This window comes from Coniophora puteana, assembly GCF_000271625.1.
Source record: "Coniophora puteana RWD-64-598 SS2 unplaced genomic scaffold CONPUscaffold_13, whole genome shotgun sequence".
Taxonomy (NCBI): Eukaryota; Fungi; Basidiomycota; class Agaricomycetes; order Boletales; family Coniophoraceae; genus Coniophora; species Coniophora puteana.
Genome location: NW_006913065.1, coordinates 1,021,363 through 1,042,380, shown reverse-complemented (window position 1 = coordinate 1,042,380; position 21,018 = coordinate 1,021,363). Strand labels below are relative to the sequence as shown.

The following is a 21,018-nucleotide window of genomic DNA, read 5'->3' as shown; positions in this document are numbered from 1 at the left end:
CGCAATCGCATCCACAAAAGACTCGGTCATCTGTCTGTGTCATGTCCTTCATGCCGTCGTTGCTTCTTCATCTCCCAGAGACCATTCGCAAGGAAGACGGGATTCATCTTGGAAATCGGCCTTGCTTGACGGACTCTCGCGAATCTCGAGGCGGTTCAGGCAAGCCCGTTTCACTGGGCTCGCGAACTCAGGTTGTGATGCTATGGAGGACATGATAGAGGCTACATTCGACAGCGTATCTCTTGTATTGCTCGAATGTTGAAAATCGCACGCTATTCTCTTTTCGCTGACTCTGATTTTGACGTTCTCTATTGTATCATGGCGAGTATTACACTACTGGAACGATAGCTCTAGATGGGCTGCTTCGTGGTCCCACCCCGAAGGTCAAGAGATTATGTATGCTCTCCACGAAAGGACTTTTCGGGACAGTTTGAGAAGCGTTAACGAGAAAAGACAACAGCACTGGCAAAATTGCTCGTAACGGAGTATGTTGTTATAAGTGTATATGTTACTCGCGTATCAGCTGCAATCGAGTAAATTAAGAAGCTGAAACCTCGCCTGTTGTTGGGTAAGAAGATGATTTGAGGCACTAGGAATTCAACTCACCACTTGAACCAAAGTCTTCGGGGAAAAGGAGTCTACCACTCAGTATTTTCCCAATGTGTGTATGGCTAAAGCTCATTCCATTCAGGCGGGCGCCCATTAGAGCGGTGAGTGGACGTATAGGATTAATCGAAAACGCAGACTCCGCTCGAATGCCTGATGGGCGATCCCAAGAGTTGATGAAGCCATCATGAGAGACGTGGAGCTCGGGTAAGCCTTTCAAGTCATTTGCGAATACACCCAAGAATTTGCAGAATTCAATGTAATCGTCGTAGCTCGAGAGGTAGAGTTGGCCAGAAAACAATATTAGCTCCATGCGGATGCGAGTTAGTACGAGGGTAGGGTACTCGACGGGGGGGATCGTGAAGAATTGGAGGTCGTCGCAAGATGCCATCTCCAACGTGAGTCGCGGGGTGAAAATGTGCAATTGGACTTTCATACACCGCCTGATATCAGGAAGTAACTCGTTTGCTTCGTATGGACTAATAAGAACGAATATCGCATCCTTGCTGGCATTAGGATCATGGCGCACGGTCGAAAGAACCCACTGAACGGGGCGGAGGAAGTCCATTTCGAGAGACTGGAATGGCCCAACGGTTTCGGCGAAATCTCTAGTCGTCCACAGCTCCCCTTTCATATTTTTCAGAAACTTAGCTGGGGTGCCTGTTAGGTTGAGTGAGAAGGCTGGAATGAAGGAGGCAGAGCGCTGCGAGAACCCGAAAGAACCTGTCTGGACGAAATTCTTCATGTCTGCTGAAAGGTGATGCTGCCGAGGAGATCTAGAAAGCGGACGCTGACAGTGCACTTGTTCTTCTCGCTCAATCTCGTGTAATACCTCCCTCTCTTGCTCCTCGTCTAGTGCAACTTCCTGCTCCACAGAACTGGGGGCAAGACCAAGTTTGACACAACGCTGGTGGATACCAGGAAATCTCGTTATATCTTTGAGCGGGTGCACAATGCAGGCTGAGCGAATGCCGTAGAGTTGTTCAAGCGTACGCATCTCCTTCTGAATCCACACTTGTCGGAGGTTTTGAAGCTCTGTTCCATCGGAGGACTCCGCTTTGACGAACTCTGTCCAAGCCTTGTAGCGATTATCATGATCAATGCCCTGGTACGCCCACTGGGGCGCTCGCGATTTGAGTTCCGCACATGTCTCCGAGATGACCCAAAGCAACACATCTTCAACAGTAAACTTGCTTACTATCTTCCTCGTGGCAACCTGGCGGATTTTCGTTTCTACCTCTGGGGGGGCGAAGAAAGCAATTGAGTGGCCTGAGCCCAGACGACGCATACGCATACACCCTTCACAAGGAATAAAAATCAGTGATGAGGCGAGCAAAATTATGATTGGGGCCTACCTTGAGCTAGCCGATCTTTCGTGACTTTTGGCCCGAGAGTTACAGCAGCCCGAAATCCGGAGGGCAATCTGACGTCCATGCCCCGAGTGTGCGCATCATCAAGGTAGACTACGCATTGTCCAAGATGTTGATTGACATGCGAGTTCGACAATGGCTCTTCGTGCCCGTTCCGGTGTAAAACGGTCAACTCATCTTGATCATTGACGTAAACTGCAGCAATTGTTTCTTCTGGGGATTCGCACCCCAGCCAACGGTCAACCAGCTCCTTGTTTTTGACGTCCAGCATCTGCGCGCCGACATCGAGCAACATGCGAACTTTCGGCTGCGTCTGCGCCAGCTTCTCCACGAAGCGCAACCCGTCGGGAAAGGCGAACGTCTCGTAGTGATCATTCTCATCCCGCAACATGTAGTCGAGAACACGGGCGTTTGTGGAGAGCTGATGCTCGGGGTCTCTTTGGAGAATGTGTGTCGGTAAAAGGTGCTGGAAGTCGTTCGTACCGCTGAAACCGGTGGTGATGTGACTCTTTGGCTCTACGATATCCCACCCTGAGGTCACCAGCTTGCTCTCGAATTCCTTTGCCTGCTGAGGGAAGACAACGGTGCGCAAGTAGAAGTCGATGGTTGCTTGATTATGTCCGAAAACTCCAGAGAGGAAGCGTCGTTGATCCACTGAGTCAGCATTGAGGCCTTTGAAGGACTTTAACGATTCGGGAAGGTCGGAAGCCGCTACAACTGAGATCCAATCTTCGTATACAGATGCTGGATTGTCGCTGATGAGAAGAAATCGAATACACAATTCGAGCTGTGTCTCTGAAAGACCCGAGAGATAATAGCTAAGACAAGTAAGGAGAACGATAACGTCGGGGTGTCCAAACTCCGCGGTAGTGGAAGGGACGTCCTTGGCACGATAAGGGACGGCCAACATTGAACGGCGCAGGTCAAGGCCATAATCGACACGGTACCGCTTATCCCGGAGACAGAATATTAGGATTTCATGAGCTATGAGCCCACGAAGTAGTAAAGCCAAGCTCCAAACGTTCTCGTCCAATGTGTCTCGTGCGCGAAGATCAGACAAGAGTCCTTGTGCCTCGATGGTCACGGATGGCTCCGAGATGAACATCTCGAACGCGTCTCTCTCTGACTCGTCAAAGTGATGAAGATTGCAGTTGGACAGTCGACCCTCCAAGACGTCGGACACGAGAAGTTGTAGTAGTTCACTAGCCGCAGGCGACGACTGAACCAGTCGGACTGGTGGAAATGCCGACGGATGAGCATCCTCAAACCGACTCGTTCCTTGAGTTGAAAACATGGATGGGTCCTTCAAGAAGAGTTTGTGCAGATGCCCACGAGCTAGTCGCAGTATCTCCTGGGTGGTAGTCCATCGATTCGGATGCCCTTGTAACCGTTGATGTGCGCCGCAGGTGTACACCAGCTGGTAGCGGACATGCAGAATTTCGTCGCTTTCGTCCAAGATATCCCGAGAATAATTGGATATCCAGCGTTGGAGATGACCGAGTGCGGCGGCGGCAGAAGAAGACTTTCCCGGAAGCTGACACTCCACCGCGCGAAGCTTCATTGACAAGATATGTTCTGGTTGCACAATGAGGATCCCTCCGCTCTCCTTGCACTCTTCCAAAACCGATCTTACTGCTTTGAGCGTCTCCGAATCAAGCTGAGTGGAACGTGTAAAAGGTAGGTAATAGACTCGACGGTTCGCAAGACCGGTGAGACGATTTTCCATGGTGTGGGCCATCTGAGCAGCCAGCGACTTGAGGACAATCAAGCGAACAAGCTTGGACTTGTCTGCTATGACTGACGCAGCTAAGGGCACAATTACAGATGACTTTCCTTCACCCATGTTGAGCTGAAGGGTAATGCTTTGATGAGAGCCTTGGGATATCATCTTGTCTGCGATCTGGTGCTGAACGTCGCGTAGCGTGAAGTCACCATCAATCTAGACCATTGTCAGCTCTTTGAGCCTCGAAAGCATGTAAAAGAAGATCACCTGCAGAAGAAGCCAGTCGGGACAAGCAGTCGTCACGTAGCACTGCTGCTTAGTGTGTTCAAGATCCCGTATTAGATCCTGGTCGTCGCCCCTCTTAGCCATGACGACTCGCCGCCGACTTGTTTGCAGAGCGATAACAATGCGCGCAAAATCCAGAAGCGTGCTCTTCCAATGTAGCATAAGCGACGGGAAATGGTTCAAGTCCAGGTAGCGCAAAAGACATAAAGTCGAGAGACTCGGCCACAACCCGGTGTGGGCTAAAGCCATGTCGTGATCGGTCTGCGGCGCCAGAGCTCGTATGATCGTGTCGCATGACAGAATCATGCGGTCTTTGCACAGCCGAAGATCCTCTTCAGCCAAAGGTCTGATAATTGAGCTGTCTTCCCACTCTGGATCAGAGAGGTAATTTTGAGCAAGAGCCTTCCTGCTCTGTTCCAGACTTTCACTATAGATATTGTAGGGAGGACCTTGCGAAAGGCCCTGAATTCGGGTTATTAGTGAGTGCAGGCGGTTATCTTGCGTTGCTGATTTACTGTGGCTGTTGGCTCCGAAGTGTTGTGCCAGAAGCGACACCGGAAATGAAAGTCCTCCACAAACCGTGCGACACAGGAGATCGAGAGAGGATAGCCCAGTGGGATGAGTTTCCGGCCCTCTACTTGCAGGCAGGAAGGAGTAACTTGGGGGGTGACTGTCATTCAACAGGTCCGAGCGAATGCAAGCCGAATCATACCTTTGAGTACGCATAGTGGACCAAGCAGTCTGAGAGAGCTGCCTTTGAAGTCTTGCAGCATAGACTTGTAGTTCCTTGTTCCGCCACCAGCTGATAAATAAGCGGCGAACTTCCGACAACAATTTGTCAAAGTCGAAGTAGAGTACGAATTCTCCAGGCGGCTGCTGAGGCATGTCTCCCATCTTCAATTGTGAAAGAAAGGAATCCAGCAATCTAGGCTTGAGCTTCGACATCTTAAACGAGTGAGATTTAGTTTGTCGAATTTGAAACGTGCCGTGGCTTTCGCCTTTGCTTCGAGTCCAGGTCCCTTCTGGACAGTTACGAAGAGAGCGACAGTGTGCCGATATGACCCTGCTTAGGGCATCGGCATCCAACTTTGTTCCATCATCGAGAGTGTAGGACGAATGCAGAATGTTTGAGGGTGCCGGGCCAGTGGAAGCCCCGTAAGCGATGCCGAACAAGGCTGCTATCAGTTCCTGTTTCTCGTGATAGTGATTACTATATGACATCGATGGCAGGGTAAAAAGAAGTTGGAACTTGTTTGGCGCCTTTCGGCATAACTCCAGGGCAGTGAGCCAGATGATCTTTGGCTCTGAGAGCCAGATACGGCTATATTGCAAAGACGAACAGTGGTGCCTTTCCAAGGTGGACCCGGAAGAAATCGACTTCATCACGTCGAACAAATCTGGAGGTGGGGGCACCGATAACCTTCTCGACCAACGGAATACCATAGCAGACGTGGCCGAAACTTGCTGGACCAAAACTTCGCGTGAGACATCCCATTGAGAGTTGTGGACAGTATCTGAGTCCTGAGCATCGCATTCGAGGCTAGCAAACCCGTCCCGCTGAACGAATTGTCTGCGAAGTTTTGCTCGACAAATTAACTTTGGGGAGTCGGTACTTCCCTCTTCTGACCTTTCGAGACCTGATATTGCATGACATAACGTGGAATCGATGGTGTTCATGCGTTTGGCGTGCGTCAAAATGCTAGCCACCGCTTCACGAAAACCTTCATGCTGAGCTATAGAACTGAGCTTCCCCCAGAGCACGCTTTGCATTCGTTCGCGCGCAGGCGGATAATAGCGGCGACGGGGCGTAAGTCCTGATATGCACCTAAGCAGGACAATATCCTCGTCATGAAGCAAGCTGAAGGACAAGCACGCTGCCGAGCGAAGTTCACGCAGAGCTTCTTCAGTTCCTGTGCGCTGAGTCAAGGAATCTGGTAGGCACTGAGTACTGATGGCATGAAGGTAGACCTTATAAAGACGGGAGGTTATGCTTGAGAGGCCATCGAGCTCCAGTCGGCCGAGAAGCGTGTCTACCTTGTAGATATCGTAGGAGACTCTGGTCAGGGATTCGGGGTTTTGGATGGAAATGCGAGGGTGTCGCGATGAAGTTGTATATGAGATGGATCCTCGTGGAATAATCACACGACGCATCTCTTCACCACTACAGTCGTCTAATGGGTTTGGCGCCAGAACAAGTTGGCTTTGCAGCCCAATCATTGTCCCCGTTGACTGGTTTGTGTCGACGACGAAGTTAGTAAGCTCACGCGACTGTAGCTTGCCCTCAGGGTTGAGGAAGAATGAGAATCCCGAGCGCGGTAGTTCAACAAGCAACTTCTCCAAAGGAGCGCCTGGCGTCCATATCACAACCTGATATGCCGACAATTCGATGGGATCCAAGTACCGGGATAGCATGCTGCGCGTAGAACTGGAGAGGTCAATTATTTGGGAAACCGCTCCCGATTGCAACTTTCGAACCATGCGAGAGCGGTGAGACGAGAAATGGATGCGCCAATCCGATTTGCCCGACGACTCCCATCTGCGATGTGTAGGCCGAACTTCGATGACACGTGAGGCCAAATTGAGCCAATGGGTATGTCCATCCACGTAAGGAAGAGGGATATCGCCTCGCAATCGTTCGGATGGGATGAGTTCTAAGAGAGGTCCACCCGCGACCCGCTTCGCTCTGATTACTGGCATGTCATCAACTAGCCCAAAGAACACCTAAGCTCAAATAGATAAGCACTCATTGGTAACCCGACGTGATTGAAAAAGCTACCTGGTGATTCTCAATATGGCCCCTAGTTGTGTATTGCATGCCAGGCAGATCGCTGGGGACGACTTCTAGGATTTGCTTAGCAGCATTATTTAGCATCAGATCATCATAAACATAGCATAGAACAACTCAGCTCACCTCGGAGAATAGCTGAGTATATGTCGGATGATGAGTGATGGATGAGGGTAGCCTTGCGAAAGTCTTGCCGTCTATGAGCAGGGCGCCACTCAAGAGGTCATACTGTACTGTCTGAGAACATTGCTCGGTAGTCTGAAGTGTCCTGCATGTAATCCATCGAGCGTTGGCGACGGCTTTCATACGGGTCCATGGTTTCTTGTAATCTGGGCGATACCCACCCCAGACAAATCGAACGGCTTGGTCCAGTCCTGTCCGATCCAGTGTTATGCGGTCGTACAGATACGGTTCCAAGACTACAGCCAAGCGCCTCGCTCGTTCCGAAAGCAATACGGAGCTAGTCGGTAAACCATCATCCGATGCAGGGGCATACTCGTCAAGAATGATCGACGCCTTAACCAGCTGGGCGACATCATTGGAATCGTTTCGGGAGAGTAGCGAATTGATGTGAAGGGCTTCTGTATCAAAGGTGACAACGCATGCGGCTGCGACATCGTGGATGCGTTGCTGTATTTGTTCATGCCGGGAGCGATCTGGGTGCTTGCAAAGCTCGTCAAGCCAAGCAATGCTCACTGAACGGCATTCCCGAAGCGTTAGGTATGCTGCTCGAGTAACATCTTTGTTTGTAGATGAAGATATAACTCTCAGCAGAATATCAATGACTAGGAGCATGGAGAAAAGCTCGAGCCAGTTCTGCCGTATGTCAGCAAGGAGCTTACTCAGCTCCTGAATCAACGACGAGCAAAACTCCCTCTCGTGTAGAAGAGAGTGCCAGGATGCAAAAGAATCGACATCGAGAGGTCCGACCTGGAGAGACGCTTGGACGCATAGAAGGTAAACCTCTACCTCACGAAAGTTCAGCGACCGGTCCCTAAGCACCCGGAGGATGTTCATCCATTGCAGCCGAGCACCACTACGGAGGCTTGCGTAGGCCCAATATTCACGGAGAGATAGCTGAGGGTGACAATCAGATTGCTGTGCCAATACTTCGTTCGTGGTATGAGTTGTGGTCTGCAGGGCGAATTGGAGATTTGAGTATGTTCCTTCAGGGATATCGAAGGTGCAAGACTCGGCAACGTCTTTAACACCAATGCAGCAAGCGGAATGCTGGTTGAGAGTAGTGTCAAAAAGCCAGAATTCGAGGGCGTTTTCTACAGCAACAGATTCGCTAGTAGGGTTCCCATCCAGAGAGAGTACTCGATAATGAGACTGTCGGAAGGGTTTCGTCAACGACCCCATAGCGATGCGTCTGCAGAACCCAGGACTACGTGCGTATATCATCAAAGGAAAATACCTGGACGAACTGTCAGGGTCGAGGACGCCATACCAGTCTTGCTCTCCGTCTGCATCTGACGTGTTCGGGTCAAGGACTTCGGCGACAAAGTGATAGGTAGCATCCCGCCATGCAGCAAAAGGTACGGGGCAGTCAAGCTCGAAAACTGCACACATCGCTTGCAGATCGTCGGAAGGCAGCGGCCATTCATAGACGCCAATCTTCATCGCTGTGGCCTGGTCCTCCAGTTCGCACCTCAAGCACGGCTGGTCTTCAAGTTCATACTCCTCCCATGTGTCGTCTTCATCCGAATCGGATGCATCCTGATCATGCTCGTGAGTGAGGCTGTGAGCCCGCTGCATTATTTGTTCGTATTCTTGTGTTTTCCAGTCTAGCTCATCCAATTTCTCCTCTTTTTTCACTTCAGCATCATCTTCGATCTGTTTCTTGAGCGCCTGCAGCGTGAAGGAGCTGCGAAAATATTGGACTGGGAAGGAGTAGCTATCCATATGTCCTTCAAGAACAGGCCTGTTTGTCGCGCGGGCGTGGCGCGAGGATAGATGGGCTAGAGCACCTTGAAGCAGCGTGCGAGATCGCCGCGTTCGGAGAAGGAGAGGCTCGAATACGGTACGGCTAAACTCCGGGCAGTAATCCCAAAGCAGAGGGATCTTCGCCAGAACGAGATGGTCTAACGCGACCCACAGGAGTAGGAGCGTCAGATACATAACTGAGATGTTCTCGGGATTATCACAGTATAGTGCCAGAGCCTTGTCATGGTACACATCCATGATCTCCTTAAGGTTGATGCAGGTTGTATCAACATCCGCTATAGTCTCACACCAGGCTTTGGCGTCGTGGAGCGAGTTCTGAACCGCTGTTTCGAAGTCTATAAGCGTAAGATACCTCTCATCGTCTCGATTTTCTGAAAGCCGGCGACCGAGTGTCTTGAGGAACTCTGCCAGATCGTGCTCACGGGGAGCACGTTTTCGAGTGAAGAATGAAGGAGGGTTTGGAGGCGCTTTGAATGATAACGCCCGTTGAATATACGATCGACTATTTTTCAACGATAAATTCACGTCTCGTTCGAAATCAGATGTGGTGAGCTGAAGCACGGGAAGAGGGGATGGAGTCAGGGCTTGGCTGCGTTCTTCCAACGCGTTTCGGGCTGCTTTGGCAACCTTGCACGTAATCTTCGCGAGCCCTGGAAGAGCAGACGACCCAAGCTTATGAAGCCTACGACCCATCTTTGCCGACATCTGGAAGAGTACTTCATCGGAGAAACGCGGAAGGTAGTCGTTGATGACACGCTGGACGATGTCGGTGATCAGGAACAGGATGAATGATTTATATACGAGCAGACCGCCAGTGATCCTGGAAAGCGTGGTTTGCAAGGAGACCCTGATGACGAGCCAGAGGGGAGACCGCCTCCACGGCAGCTCCGCGTTTAACCATTGGACATCGTCCCCAATGCGCTTGGACACTCGAGGAACGTCGGCGGGGGTGCCGAATCCAAGGAGAATGCCCGTCAACAACTCGGTAACATATCGGGGGTTGATCGAGTCTCGGGTTTCTGGAACAAGAACTCCGGCTTTGCTCGTGTGAGGAATTGCGTCTAGAAATTCTTCCTCGTCTAATCCCTCCAGAAACTTCGACAGTTGATCGAGGAATTCCGGTTCTTGGCCTACAGTATTTGAGATGCTCACCGCTGGCCCTGGAAAAGAACAAAGAAGTTTTCCCGTGACCTGCATGACGGCATCTGGAGAAGGGGAAGCTTCAAACGATTCGAAAATGATACAGTCCCATGCTTTCCGGACGATGAGCCCGGCATTTTGACGTCGGCTGTAGAAAACGCGCAAGTCTATAGGACAATTAGGTCCCGTCTGACCCGCTAAAGCCAATACGCACCTCCGGCTTCCATGGACTGAAGCTGATAACGGATTGTATCGGCGGACAAATAGGATTTACTGGCAGACTTATGTAGGTGAGAGAGCATGATGGTTACAGCATCCCATGTCAGCAAATATTGTGGGGGAACATAAGAGCGGAAAGATCTTGCGACTCTGGATGTCAAATGTGCCAAAGCTCCTTCTTTTAACACGTCGTGATCTGACTGCCGCGGGAGTTTCAAAGGCATGAAAACATGGTTAATGATGTAGCGAAGGTCCGCAAGGTGGGCGTCCTGGTCGTCCATGATGGTGTCGAGGTCAAAAAGGCCGTGGGAGAGGCAAGAGGACGAGGGGCATCCGTTCAAGTCCGAGCGCTCGATAGAATCCGCAGCTAGATGTGAGCGACACGAGAAGCCGTATCGACGAGTTCGCCGCCAACACGAGGCACGCAAAACTCCCTTGAAGCTTACTCTCCTATGTGCATCCGTTTGACACGTGTCGCTGCACTCTTTGAGGTTGCACTTGAAGTTCACGATCGTTGCAAAGCATCCAAGTCAAGCATTTTGCGAGTGCGATAGAAGTCGTGTAAAATAACGTTAGACTGATTGGGCAAGCCCATTGATATTTTCAAATCAAGTCTTTGACCTTGATGGCGCCCCTACTTCCCGTACACACAGGTGTAGTAATTGCCTATCAAAATTAGGCTTTCCCTCTCTACGAGGCATGGCTCACGATCTGTGGCAACTGCATACGCATGACAAGCGGCGTATGCACGATATCGCTGCTGCTTCGCGTAGGAGTGAAGTTGCCTCATGGACTAAACTCCAGATTGTTACACTTCACGTGGCCCGTCGACGAACGAGTGTCTGATTTGGTTAGCATGGCGTAGTAAGTGCTCTTTATGCATCAAAAACTCACCCAACGTCCAAGATCTCCCAGCCCAGTGTCAAGGTTAAACCGCATGTATGAAGGCTTATTAGCCATTCTACTGCAATAGCTCATGTCCCGATGAATGCACGCCAGTTCGCATAGGCAAGCTAAGGCAAAGTGCCGAATCTTGACTATGGAACTGGTGTTTGATACCATCCAACCTGCGAGTCGGTTTTTTAAAGTCTGTCCTCCTCTAAAGGGTATACAAAAGAGACTGGGCAGACACAAACACAACTCCGCCGTTGCTGTGAGACCTTCTAAGATGGGCGGTCCAGCGAGTGTTGTTCGGCGCGTCTAGCTGCAGGATTGACGTCGCCAAAAGAATTTACGAAGTTGCTTTGCCTTTTCGCCCGTGTCGTCTCGCTCTCAGAGTGCTTGTTCATCATGGCAATTGTTGCACCCGGTCGAGATCGAGAAGCGTCTACGAAATGATATAAACCCTCGATAAAGCAACGAAGTCTCCGGATGTCGATGAGTCGGTCAAGAACGGAGAGAGGCGGAGAGAAGTTGAACTGCAGCCGCCGGCCCTCGCTTCGCGTCGTAAAAATAACTCGATATTATTCAAATTTATGGTAGGCTTTTGTTGACATTTGCTTTGACATTTTGATATGATGCATGGGTCCTTTTGATCGTGGCCTGCGGTGCTCATCCCGGACGTGATACTTTGTTTGTTATATACACGGAATTATCTATCGTGCGTTTTTGCACTCAGCTAATTAACGTTAACGTTTAACCCTCAAGCAAATTCTGATATGCCGTACAGTATGTATATGAGAACCCATTATGTCGCAAAGTTTATTTCGATCAAAATTGTGAGTGTTAGTTACGTTCCAAGGTGATTGCAACTGATTACAATTGAACGGAATCGCCAGTATCCATTGCGACCGATTGCGACCGCTAACTCAACTTTGCGACATAACATTAATGTTAACTTCGATAGAAACTAAGGTGTCGGATCCAGCGGCGCATGATATAGATACATAGCGCGGTGTCTTGTTGATAAATAACCACTACCATGACAGTACCATCCTTTTTTCTTCTTTTTTTTTTTTTTTTTTTGTAATTCATCGCTGCCATTGCAGGGAAAAGTACGTAAGAACAAGAAGATAAACGTAACTACGTCGAGTGAGAGCCACTAATGGTCGGGCTACGAGAAGCTAGTAAAGTAAGGGCCTGGACAGTACCATCCGTGTATGTAAAGTACTGCTGCTAAGTTCCTGGCATGTGATCAATGGAATGAAGTAGGCCTACTGCACGCTGGAGGGATTGTGAGCAGTGGTGATGGAAAAGCCAGCGAAGATTCATATTCAGCGCTCTACGAGGCTGATTCGAATGAATCTTTGAGTGACCTCACACATCATACGTATCGGCTAGACATACCTTGGTCCTAGCGTATTGTCCTTTCAACGGGTGGACGAAACAGAGTTTCTGTCTTGTGAACATAGAAAACACTGAAACAAAAGCTGTAACGAAAACAGGGTTGACGCGGGATATTGGGGGACTAGTCGAGAGTATCTTACAGGATATCAAATCATACAAGGAGTTTGAGCCGTCTACAAGGAAACCGATGGTATCAATCCCCGGGCCGTGCACAGGGCAAAAGGACACGAAACTCGAGTGCAGCCCAGTCGTTGCTAGAGAAGTATGTACTGTCCTTCAAATGGTTCCCTTTAGGATCACGCTGCCATGACGGACACCAGCTGTGCCACGTATCCACGGGAATCGGTATGAAGACAGGCTCCGGCTCAGACCTGTAGTCGACGACCTGGGCATCATTGTACACGTTTAATTCCCACCCGTCGACATCAGCCTCCAATGTAGCCCCGACCTGCCATCGCGCGATGCCTTTGATCCACTCGATGCGGTCAAATGGTTCTGTTTCCTTTGGCACGGAGACGGTACTTTCGGTCCCCCACTCAGAGACCACTCTGTACACTGGTAGAAGCCGTCTGGACGTGCGAACGTGACGCCTGAAGGTAGGAGCGACTTCACGCCTCGCCCACTTCTTTGAAGCCTGCGAGAGTTTGAAAAACAAGTTGACCGCCGTATAATCATGCCCCGGGTAGTGCATGTCGAGAGCGGCTTGGAAGGCACGCGTCACGTCACGAGATTCGTAACCCTTCACCGCTGAGTACTTTGCATACGTGTTTTCTACGACGAAATGTGGCCGCACGTGAGTGACGATTGGACCAAGAGTTGCGAACGGATATGTGTGAACAGTATGGGCACCACCACGGTACGGCTTCACGACAATGACCTCGTCTCGAAGCGAGGGCTGAGGAACAGGGTAGTATTTAAACGTCGTCTGCTGTTGGAAGTACTTTGTGAAAGAGTGAGCTTGAGGCGTAAACAAGGTGTCTTAGTGCTTGCGCACCTTTTTAAGCTTCACCGGATTCTGCTCTTGAGCTAATTTCAACAATGACAGAATGATATGTGGTTCAGGAAACAAAAGCCAACGATTGTCAATAAATTGCTGGCGCCATTCCTTTGTGACTAGTTCAGTATGATCAGGATGGAATGTCCATGCGACCAAAGGAGGGCCACGAACCGAACATTGCATTGAAAGGACTACTAACGTCCAGCCTTCGCCATCCCATTCCCCACGCATATTCAAGCTGGGTGAGCTAGTGATAAATTCAGTGAGATGAGTAAACGAAGGACAAGGTGACGAGCGAGTACAGTTCTATCGCCTGAATCCAACGGGAGCAAGGGGAAGGTCACCACGTCCTTTCGCGTGTTCGTGACTGCGCAACAAGCCTTGTTCGGATCCAATTTTCGTGCCCGTTTTAACGCCAGAGGTGGAAACGTAGTAGGGATGCTTTGCTGGGCTCGACTCGGACGATCAATGTCATAGATGTCATCCCCCGAGGTGATCGAGTCTGAATTTAGCAAAGCAAGCATTGAGTCTCAAGCTCAAAGAAGGAAGCAGAGCAGTTCAAAGAGAAGGCATGAGAGAGGCGAGAGACCAATATTTCAATGTTGGACTCGTCGACGCGCGTCAAGACGCGTCAATTATCAGGTAGGCGCGTATGCTTAGGGCCGGCTCCCGCTTGCCGAGAGTAACCCCTATATCAAGCCCTATATGACAGCGCTCTGGATTGTCATGTCGCAGCTGTCGCTATATCCCCACCCACTTCGTCTAAATCGCTAGCAAAACAAGCTGGTATGAGAGGTTAACCACATACCCAGTATTGCATTTCGGCTGATACATCACATAAATTATCGCTTTCGCTCGTCGCCATGTCTCACCTTACCCCCTATCCTCTTCCCAATACCGCATTATCCCCACCCACAGAACTTGCTCGCCCCGTTGAGACAGAGTCGGGACACTCTGACACCACAGCATTCAATACGGGCCTAGATGAGCGCGATCAGTTCCTTGGGAGAAAGTTATGTATAGTCTGCGGGCACGGCTCATCGCTGCAACATTGCTATATCGTCCTCGCTCGAATCTCAGAGAGGTTCGTCCTATGTGCAGCTGAATTGATGCGCGGAACCACTAATGTTCTTTCTAGTGGGCTCATCTCCAACAGGTAGGATGGATTCCAGCGGGTGCCAAAGCGTCGCCTGAGCATGAACCCCGTAACGGGTTGATGATGTGTCCAACTCATCACGTAGCATTCGATGCGTTGATGTTCTTCATTCGCTATGAGCCTAAGGTGAGTCCCACTCCCTCTAAAGATCTGTTCTTGTTTTATCTATTGACAGTGAATTAGCTTGGGAAGTATATCTTCGTTTACTTTGATAGCTACGCCAGAGCTTCCCCGGGCCCCAGCGAAAGGCAGTTCCACGGCAAAGCCGCTGCTCGTCCACGAATACATGGTCTGCGGGAAGAACTTTCTGCAACCATCGCCCGCTGTCCCAATATCCGGACATTGGCAGGAGTGGATGCTCACTTCCGGTGTGGTAAACGAGGGAGAAGGTGGAGAATCGTTCACGTTCAAGCGAGAGGCCCCGCCGCAGCCTTCCGGACCTCACCAGGGGCTTCACGCACTGTCTGCAAATAGATACTCACCGTCACCCGATATTGCTCCTGAGTCTGGTCCTCAACTCTTCCTTTCTGCACCTCAGCCTGAGCTGATCGGCCAATTGATGTCGACTCAGCGGACGATGCCCAGCTGGAAGGCATGGCAGACGGAGACTATGAGCTGGGAGGGCACTACGGAAGAGAACACGCAAAGATACGTCGAGAATGTCGGTGTCGAGGACGACGGTGGTGGCGAGTCAGATCATAAAGGATGAGACATTCGACAATAATTCTCTTATAACTGTACCTTTGTACCTTTTGAAACATCCTATTTAGTGTCTGGTATGATATACAGCGACAAGCCAAGGCAGGATGGCTCGCCTTAAAAGCTTAACCCCTCACTGTAACGAAAAGTATCATGACCATTAAATTTATTCGAAAGAAATTCGTGTAAAGCGTACAGCAAACAACATGAAATCCCCATCCCATCCCATCCCATCCCATGCGCATCCACATCTAAGTACGCCCGCGGTGGAAACGTAGTAGAGGTGCTTTGCTGGGTTCAGCTCGGACGGTCAATGTCATAGATGTCATCCCCCGAGGTGATCGAGTCTGCATTTAGCAAAGCATGCATCGGATTTCAAGTTCAAGGGAGGAAGCGGAGTAGTTCAAAGAGAAGGCATGAGAGAGGCGAGGGATCAATACGTTGGACTTGTGTTGGACGCGTCGACGCGCGTCAAGACGCGTCAATTACCGGGTAGGCGCGTATGCTTAGGGCCGGCCTCCGCTTCCCGACTCGAGTAACCTGTTCACTGTTCTCACCTTGCCTTTTCGCCCGTGATTTGTCGTCTCGACCTCAGAGCGAAAGTTGTTTATCATGGTGACGTTCTAAGTCGTTGCAGACCGATCGAGAAGCGTCCGCGAAATAATATGAGATGATAAAGCAAGGAAGGAGTCATCAGATGAATCGGCGCGAACGAAGAACGAGCGGACTAGGAGGAGGTGCATGTGAGCGGAGAGGCGGAAAGCAAGCTGAGAACCTGAAGATTCCCAATCATGCAGCCGCGGGCTCCTTCGAAGTCACGGTTTTCACCATGCCTCACCTCCATCCTTGTCATACCGATACCCTCACTCACCGCAGCAAAAACCAAACAGTTGAACCAGAGTGCCGTAAAATAACAAAACTCCTCTATTTTCAAACCCTTCGTCAGAAATGCATGCGCCTAATAGTAAGCCAGCGCGTCTACTCTATAAACGGGAGATTCTGTCAGATTATACAGCGAATTACGGAAAATGCGTCTTTAGTCGATCATCGCGGTGCGTGATATCGATGCATGCGGAGGTCGTAATGTAATGTATGGGTGGATATGAGCCATGGATATGTAAGGGTGGAAATGGAAATGGATGAGCTTATAGGGGCCAGTGAGCTGTACGGAGTGTGTATATGTGCATGTTAATGGTGAATGGTGAATGGGGGTGCGAGAGCAAGGGAGAACTAAACCAAAGCTGTATGTAGAAAGAAAAAAACGGGGGGAATGATGCGATCACAAGCAGAGATAAAAAGTGAATAATGTACGATGAACGATGAACGATGAAAACCGAGCAATGCAAAAAGCATTGAAAAAAAAGGAAGAGAAAGAGGCGGAGGAGGGGATTTACGAGAAGAAGTACAGCGAGCCCTTGATCGTCTCGACGTCAAAGTCGCCCTTCTTCGGCAACGGCGGCAGCATCGCCGTCATGTCCACGAACTTCGTCGACATCTCGGGGCTCACCGCAACCGCGTCGCCTTCAGCCCCGGCCTCGGCCTCGGCACTGTCAGCATCGGCCTTGGCGGCCCTGGGCTTGCGCCGGCGGCGCGTGGTCTTGATCGCAGTGCCATCCTCGCTCACGGTCTCCACCGTGTTGTCGCCCTCGGAGGCGAAGAGCGACGCCAGCCCGGTGTTCTCGACCGCCCGCGCCATCTCCGAGGCGGGGTCGATCGTGACGCCGGACTGCTGGAGCGACTTGATGAGCGACTTGCTCGAAAGGGACGCGACGGGGATCTTGTGCGTCGCGTAGCGCTCTTCGAACTGATAAATGACAACAACAGTCAGAAAAAAAAACCGAAATGATGATGGTTTCATGGGCAACGTACCTCGCTGCGCAGCCGACCGAGAATATCAGACGAATGCAGATCGACAAACGTGCTCCGGATGATGGCCGACATATCGTCGATGCTCGCCGCGTGCGTCCAGTACGAGTCGTGCACCGACGCAAACGTAATATCTTGTTTCTAAATAAACAAAAACGTCATCAGCCCCAGCACCTTCTAACCAAAAAAATATCGCGAAGGAACACCCACCCGACACTCCAACGCCGTCAACATCATATGCGTCGCATCCAAACTATGTATAAAATTCGGCGGAAACGCCGACGCCTGCTTCATCGTGTTCACCTCCGCCGGCGTATTCGGGTCCGAGATAAACACCGTCTGCAAACTGGTAATAATCTGCTTCTTCTTGTCCTTGCGGTACGGCTGCACAATCGGCAGGCCCAGCGGCGTCGTCCACACCACCGACGTCATCTGCTCGTTCTTGATCCGGTTGTTCGCGCCGCCGTTGCCACCCTCGGCCAGGGCCTTCGCGCCCTTGCCCTTGCGCGCTTTGGGCGCCTCGAGCGCCGATGCGACGCGTTCGGCGGGTATGGATTTAGAGATGAGCCGCGCGCAGAGGTTGAGCCAGTTCTGGATTGCCTTGGCGCCGCTGAACAGGTCGCCAATGCAGTTCAGCGTCTGGCAAAAAAAACATCGGTCAACACCAAGAACGACCCGAGACAGAAAAAAAGAACATACAATATGCGCCAAGTACGCAGCAGCAGCCCAACACGCCTCCTCCGGAATATCCTTCCGATCACTCAACTGCCGCTCAATCTGATCTCGCGCACCCACAAACGTCACCCCATACACCGTCGTCATCACCGTCTGCTTCACCACCTTCCGCGTGATCTTGCCCAACAGCAACTCCGCATGCTTCTCGCCCTTGACGCAGTCCTCCGCCAGCCGCCGCTCCACCATCTTCGCAACGTGCGTGTACACGTCCGAGGGGCGGTCAGTCACCGCGAGGTTCACCTGCGCGGCGCCCTGCTGATCTCCGCCGAGCGCGGCGTAGTGCTGCAGCCCGTTGCACGTCCCGTCCTGGTGCACGGGCAGATGCGAGACGTACGCGGTCGGCTCCGGCGCGTCGAGCGCGGCCTTGAGCTCGATGCACGCGCCGAGGCATTGCCACGGGTCGTCGGCTTTCATCCACCATCGTTTGCCCTGGATGACAGCAACGCGTCAGTATATATGGTTTGCAACGCGTGGGGCGAAAGAGAGCAACGCACCGTAAGCGGGTTCTCAGCCGAATCGTAAATCTCCTCGAGATACTTCATCGCGAACTCCTCGCGCTCGTCAAAGTTCGCCTTGTCGAACCCGTACAAGTTCGCGATGTGGATCTTGAGCCACCGCAGACCCCGCACTCCCAAGGGCTTGCCCTTGGCGAACCTCAGCAGGCCGCGACTCAGGTCGTCCCCGAGGTGGTTCAGATGCGGCGGAATCGGGTACGCGCGCCCACGGAAGTCGAGGTTGTGTGGGAGATACATCGTGTCGCCCAGGAACTACACGCCCCCAAAATACACCGTCAGCAATGACCCCTTCGCGAAAAAAAGGCAGATCACGCACAGCCCTCGCGACCTCGATCTTATAATTCACACTACACCGATCCGAGTGCGCATTCGCCTTATCGTTCGTCCACGCGCGCATCCGCTGCCCATACACCGTCTTCGCCTTCACGTCCGTCTCCACATTCGCGGGCCGCTCCGGCTCGGGCACATCGAACACCGCCGGCGGCATCTTGCCGAGGCGCTCGCCCGAGTTCCACACCTGCAGCACGATATCGAACACCTTCTCGTTCACCTTCCACGGTGTGCTCCCCAGCACATCCAGCCCTGCGTACACGAGCTCGCAGTTGCCCAGCGCGGAGGCGTGCTGCAGGTACTTTTGCTGCTCGATCGAGTCTTTGTACCGCATCGCTGAGGCTGACGACGGAAAGGATTAGCTATGGCGTTCTGGAGGAAAGGGAAGGGAGAGGGCTCACATTTGCTGTAGATGTACCCGCCCTGCTCGGCGTTGACCCACGGCTTCGGCTGGACGAGCATGGGCAGATGGCGCGGGTGCAGCGTGCCCTGCATCCCGTCCTTGGCGAGGTGCTCCGCGACAAAAGGGTTGATCCGTATAACACCCAACTTTTGACCCCGCACGTACTCGTACGCATGGTAGAACGCCGGTTGCTGCTCCGAACTACATCGTATCCAACCGCATCAGCAAAATGATTCTCGGACGTGTAGAGAAAACGCACATCTTCTCCCCCGTCCGCTTATCCACCGCCTGCCGCTCGATCGTCGCCACATCCATCAAACAGTCCACCAAAATGCCGCCGATCCTGACCCGCAGCTGCTGCGTCCAGTCCGACGTCCACTCCTCGTTCTCCTCGAGGTACTTGGCCGCCGCAAGCCGCCCTGCCTGCAGCGCTTTATATCCGTTGCCCGAGAAGAAATTGACATCGCCCGAGAAGCGCGTGTGCTGCGGCACCGCGATGTTGTTCTTCTTGCACATCTCCGCCTTGTACTCGTTCTCGACCGCACGGCCGACGGTGAGCAGCGCGCGCGCGGTCTTCATCCCGTCGAGGACGCCGCCTGACCCTGAGAGGCGCATGACTTCGAGGATGACGAGCAGCGAGAGCTTTTCGGGCTTGATGAGGGAAAGGAACGGGCCGATCTGCGTCGCGGGTTTGCGGTTCGAGGGTGCTGGTGCTTATGCCAAATTGTCAGATTTACTACTACGCGAGAAAACAAAGCGGGGTAAGCACGCACTGGCACCAGCTTGCCGCTCGGCGTCCACGACCTCGCGCACCTCCGCGGTGAGGCGCGCGGTAAGGCGCGTGTGCCACTCCCACATCCACTGACGGAGCTTGGGCTTGTTGAGGCGCGGATTGCCGATTTCGAGGTCGTCGAGCAGCTTCGCCTCGTGCTGTAGACGCGCAATGGCGACGTCGATCGCGCTGTCCTCGAGCAGCTTCTGGCGCGAGGCGACGTCCTCGGGGAGCACGCGACGGGCGAGGGCGACCTGGGTGAGGTGCTTGCGGAGATTGTCGAGGTTGAAGGGGACTTCCTCGTCGAACGTCTGGCCGTCTACCGTTGTTGCCTGCGTAATGTCGTGTTAGCCAAATGGCAAATGATGGTGCATGAAAAGAGGACGGCACCTTTCGCTTTCTGACGGGCGTGGCTTGGGGGACGGCGTCTTCCTCGATCTCGTGCATGCCCGCGCTGTGGGCTTGGCCAAGCTCGCCCACGATGCGCGGGAGAGAGAGCTCGACGGCAGCTTTGGAGAGCAGGGTGATGATGCTTGCTGCCTCGTCCGACGAGGTGATGGCTCTGTCAGCGACGACAGACGTGATGGGTATCTCTTCGTCCACGATATGGGAGAGAAGCTGGCTTGGGTTCACTGCGTTCTTGGGTGCCGTTTCCGGATCGCTGCTATACCTGCAGTCGTGTGAGCACTTGTACATAAAAGCGAGTGAAAAGGCATACCGGACCCAGGCCAAGAGCATGGTCGCATATGTCGATGCGGTCGGCTGCACGCTCTCCTCCCTGCTCTGCATGACACCGAAGAGAGACCATGCCTCCTCGAGCCACTGGTGCCTCTCGTCCGGGTCCCTGCCTGCCAGCTCGAGATAGGCCTCGAGAAAAGAGTTGTATATGCGGGGCTCGAGGAGGGGCTCTCCGCCCTTTGACTGGCGGAGGTCCTCGAAGACCTGCTTTGCGCGGGGGACGTCGTAGAGGTTGTGGAGACAGGCGTCCATGACGGAGAGCTGGTCCTGGGTGGGGGAGTCCATGAAGAGGAAGGAGTTGAGGTTGGAGGCTGCGCCAGTGGCCGAGTCTGTGGGGATTGGGGAGGGGAGAATGGTGTAGGTGTGTCTGCGCTTGAGGAAGCCCTGCATTTCTGTCTGGTGGGGGATGTAGCTGGGGTAGTCGGCGTGGGGCAGCTGGACAGACG

The 21,018-nt window shown here is 52.3% G+C and overlaps 4 protein-coding genes across 4 annotated transcripts; 1 reads left to right on the top strand and 3 right to left on the bottom strand.

Moving 5' to 3' along the window:
* Nucleotides 1–48: 48 nt before the first annotated feature.
* Nucleotides 49–10,356, bottom strand: CONPUDRAFT_146566 (uncharacterized protein; the record flags this gene model as incomplete). The annotated part of the gene is made up of 7 exons (XM_007774981.1): nt 49–200; nt 607–1,905; nt 1,962–3,915; nt 3,967–6,705; nt 6,761–6,835; nt 6,896–10,023; nt 10,071–10,356. 7 exons carry the CDS (start codon nt 10,354–10,356, stop codon nt 49–51), a joined length of 9,633 nt encoding a protein of 3,210 aa, XP_007773171.1.
* A 2,060-nt stretch (nt 10,357–12,416) lies between these two features.
* On the bottom strand, nt 12,417–13,605 carry CONPUDRAFT_84717 (uncharacterized protein; the record flags this gene model as incomplete). The annotated part of the gene is made up of 3 exons (XM_007774980.1): nt 12,417–13,301; nt 13,356–13,474; nt 13,530–13,605. Coding segments are annotated over 3 exons (942 nt in total), but the record flags the coding sequence as incomplete, so codon positions are not given.
* A 481-nt stretch (nt 13,606–14,086) lies between these two features.
* CONPUDRAFT_168586 (uncharacterized protein) lies at nt 14,087–15,156 on the top strand (the record flags this gene model as incomplete). Its single annotated transcript, XM_007774979.1, has 5 exons — nt 14,087–14,144; nt 14,277–14,442; nt 14,497–14,640; nt 14,698–14,734; nt 14,763–15,156. Coding segments are annotated over exons 2-5 (642 nt in total), but the record flags the coding sequence as incomplete, so codon positions are not given.
* Nucleotides 15,157–16,358: 1,202 nt separating this feature from the next.
* On the bottom strand, nt 16,359–20,872 carry CONPUDRAFT_110485 (DNA/RNA polymerase). Its single transcript, XM_007774978.1, has 11 exons — nt 20,553–20,872; nt 20,225–20,504; nt 19,836–20,166; nt 19,322–19,775; nt 19,061–19,263; nt 18,646–19,001; nt 18,309–18,581; nt 17,779–18,243; nt 17,290–17,718; nt 17,083–17,220; nt 16,359–17,017 (listed from the first exon to the last, which is right to left on the bottom strand). Exons 1-11 carry the CDS (start codon nt 20,855–20,857, stop codon nt 16,604–16,606), a joined length of 3,648 nt encoding a protein of 1,215 aa, XP_007773168.1. The 5' UTR covers nt 20,858–20,872; the 3' UTR covers nt 16,359–16,603.
* Nucleotides 20,873–21,018: the final 146 nt, after the last annotated feature.

Excerpts from the sequence above, each read along its gene's own strand:
- CONPUDRAFT_110485 (XM_007774978.1), bottom strand. The coding sequence starts at position 20,857 with ATGGACTCCCCCACCCAGGACCAGCTCTCCGTCATGGACGCCTGTCTC. Across the intron at positions 20,167-20,224 it reads CGCCCGTCAGAAAGCGAAAG|GCAACAACGGTAGACGGCCA; the intron begins GTGCCGTCCTCT and ends GACATTACGCAG. Across the intron at positions 17,719-17,778 it reads CTGCGTACTTGGCGCATATT|ACGCTGAACTGCATTGGCGA; the intron begins GTATGTTCTTTT and ends TTTTTTTGCCAG.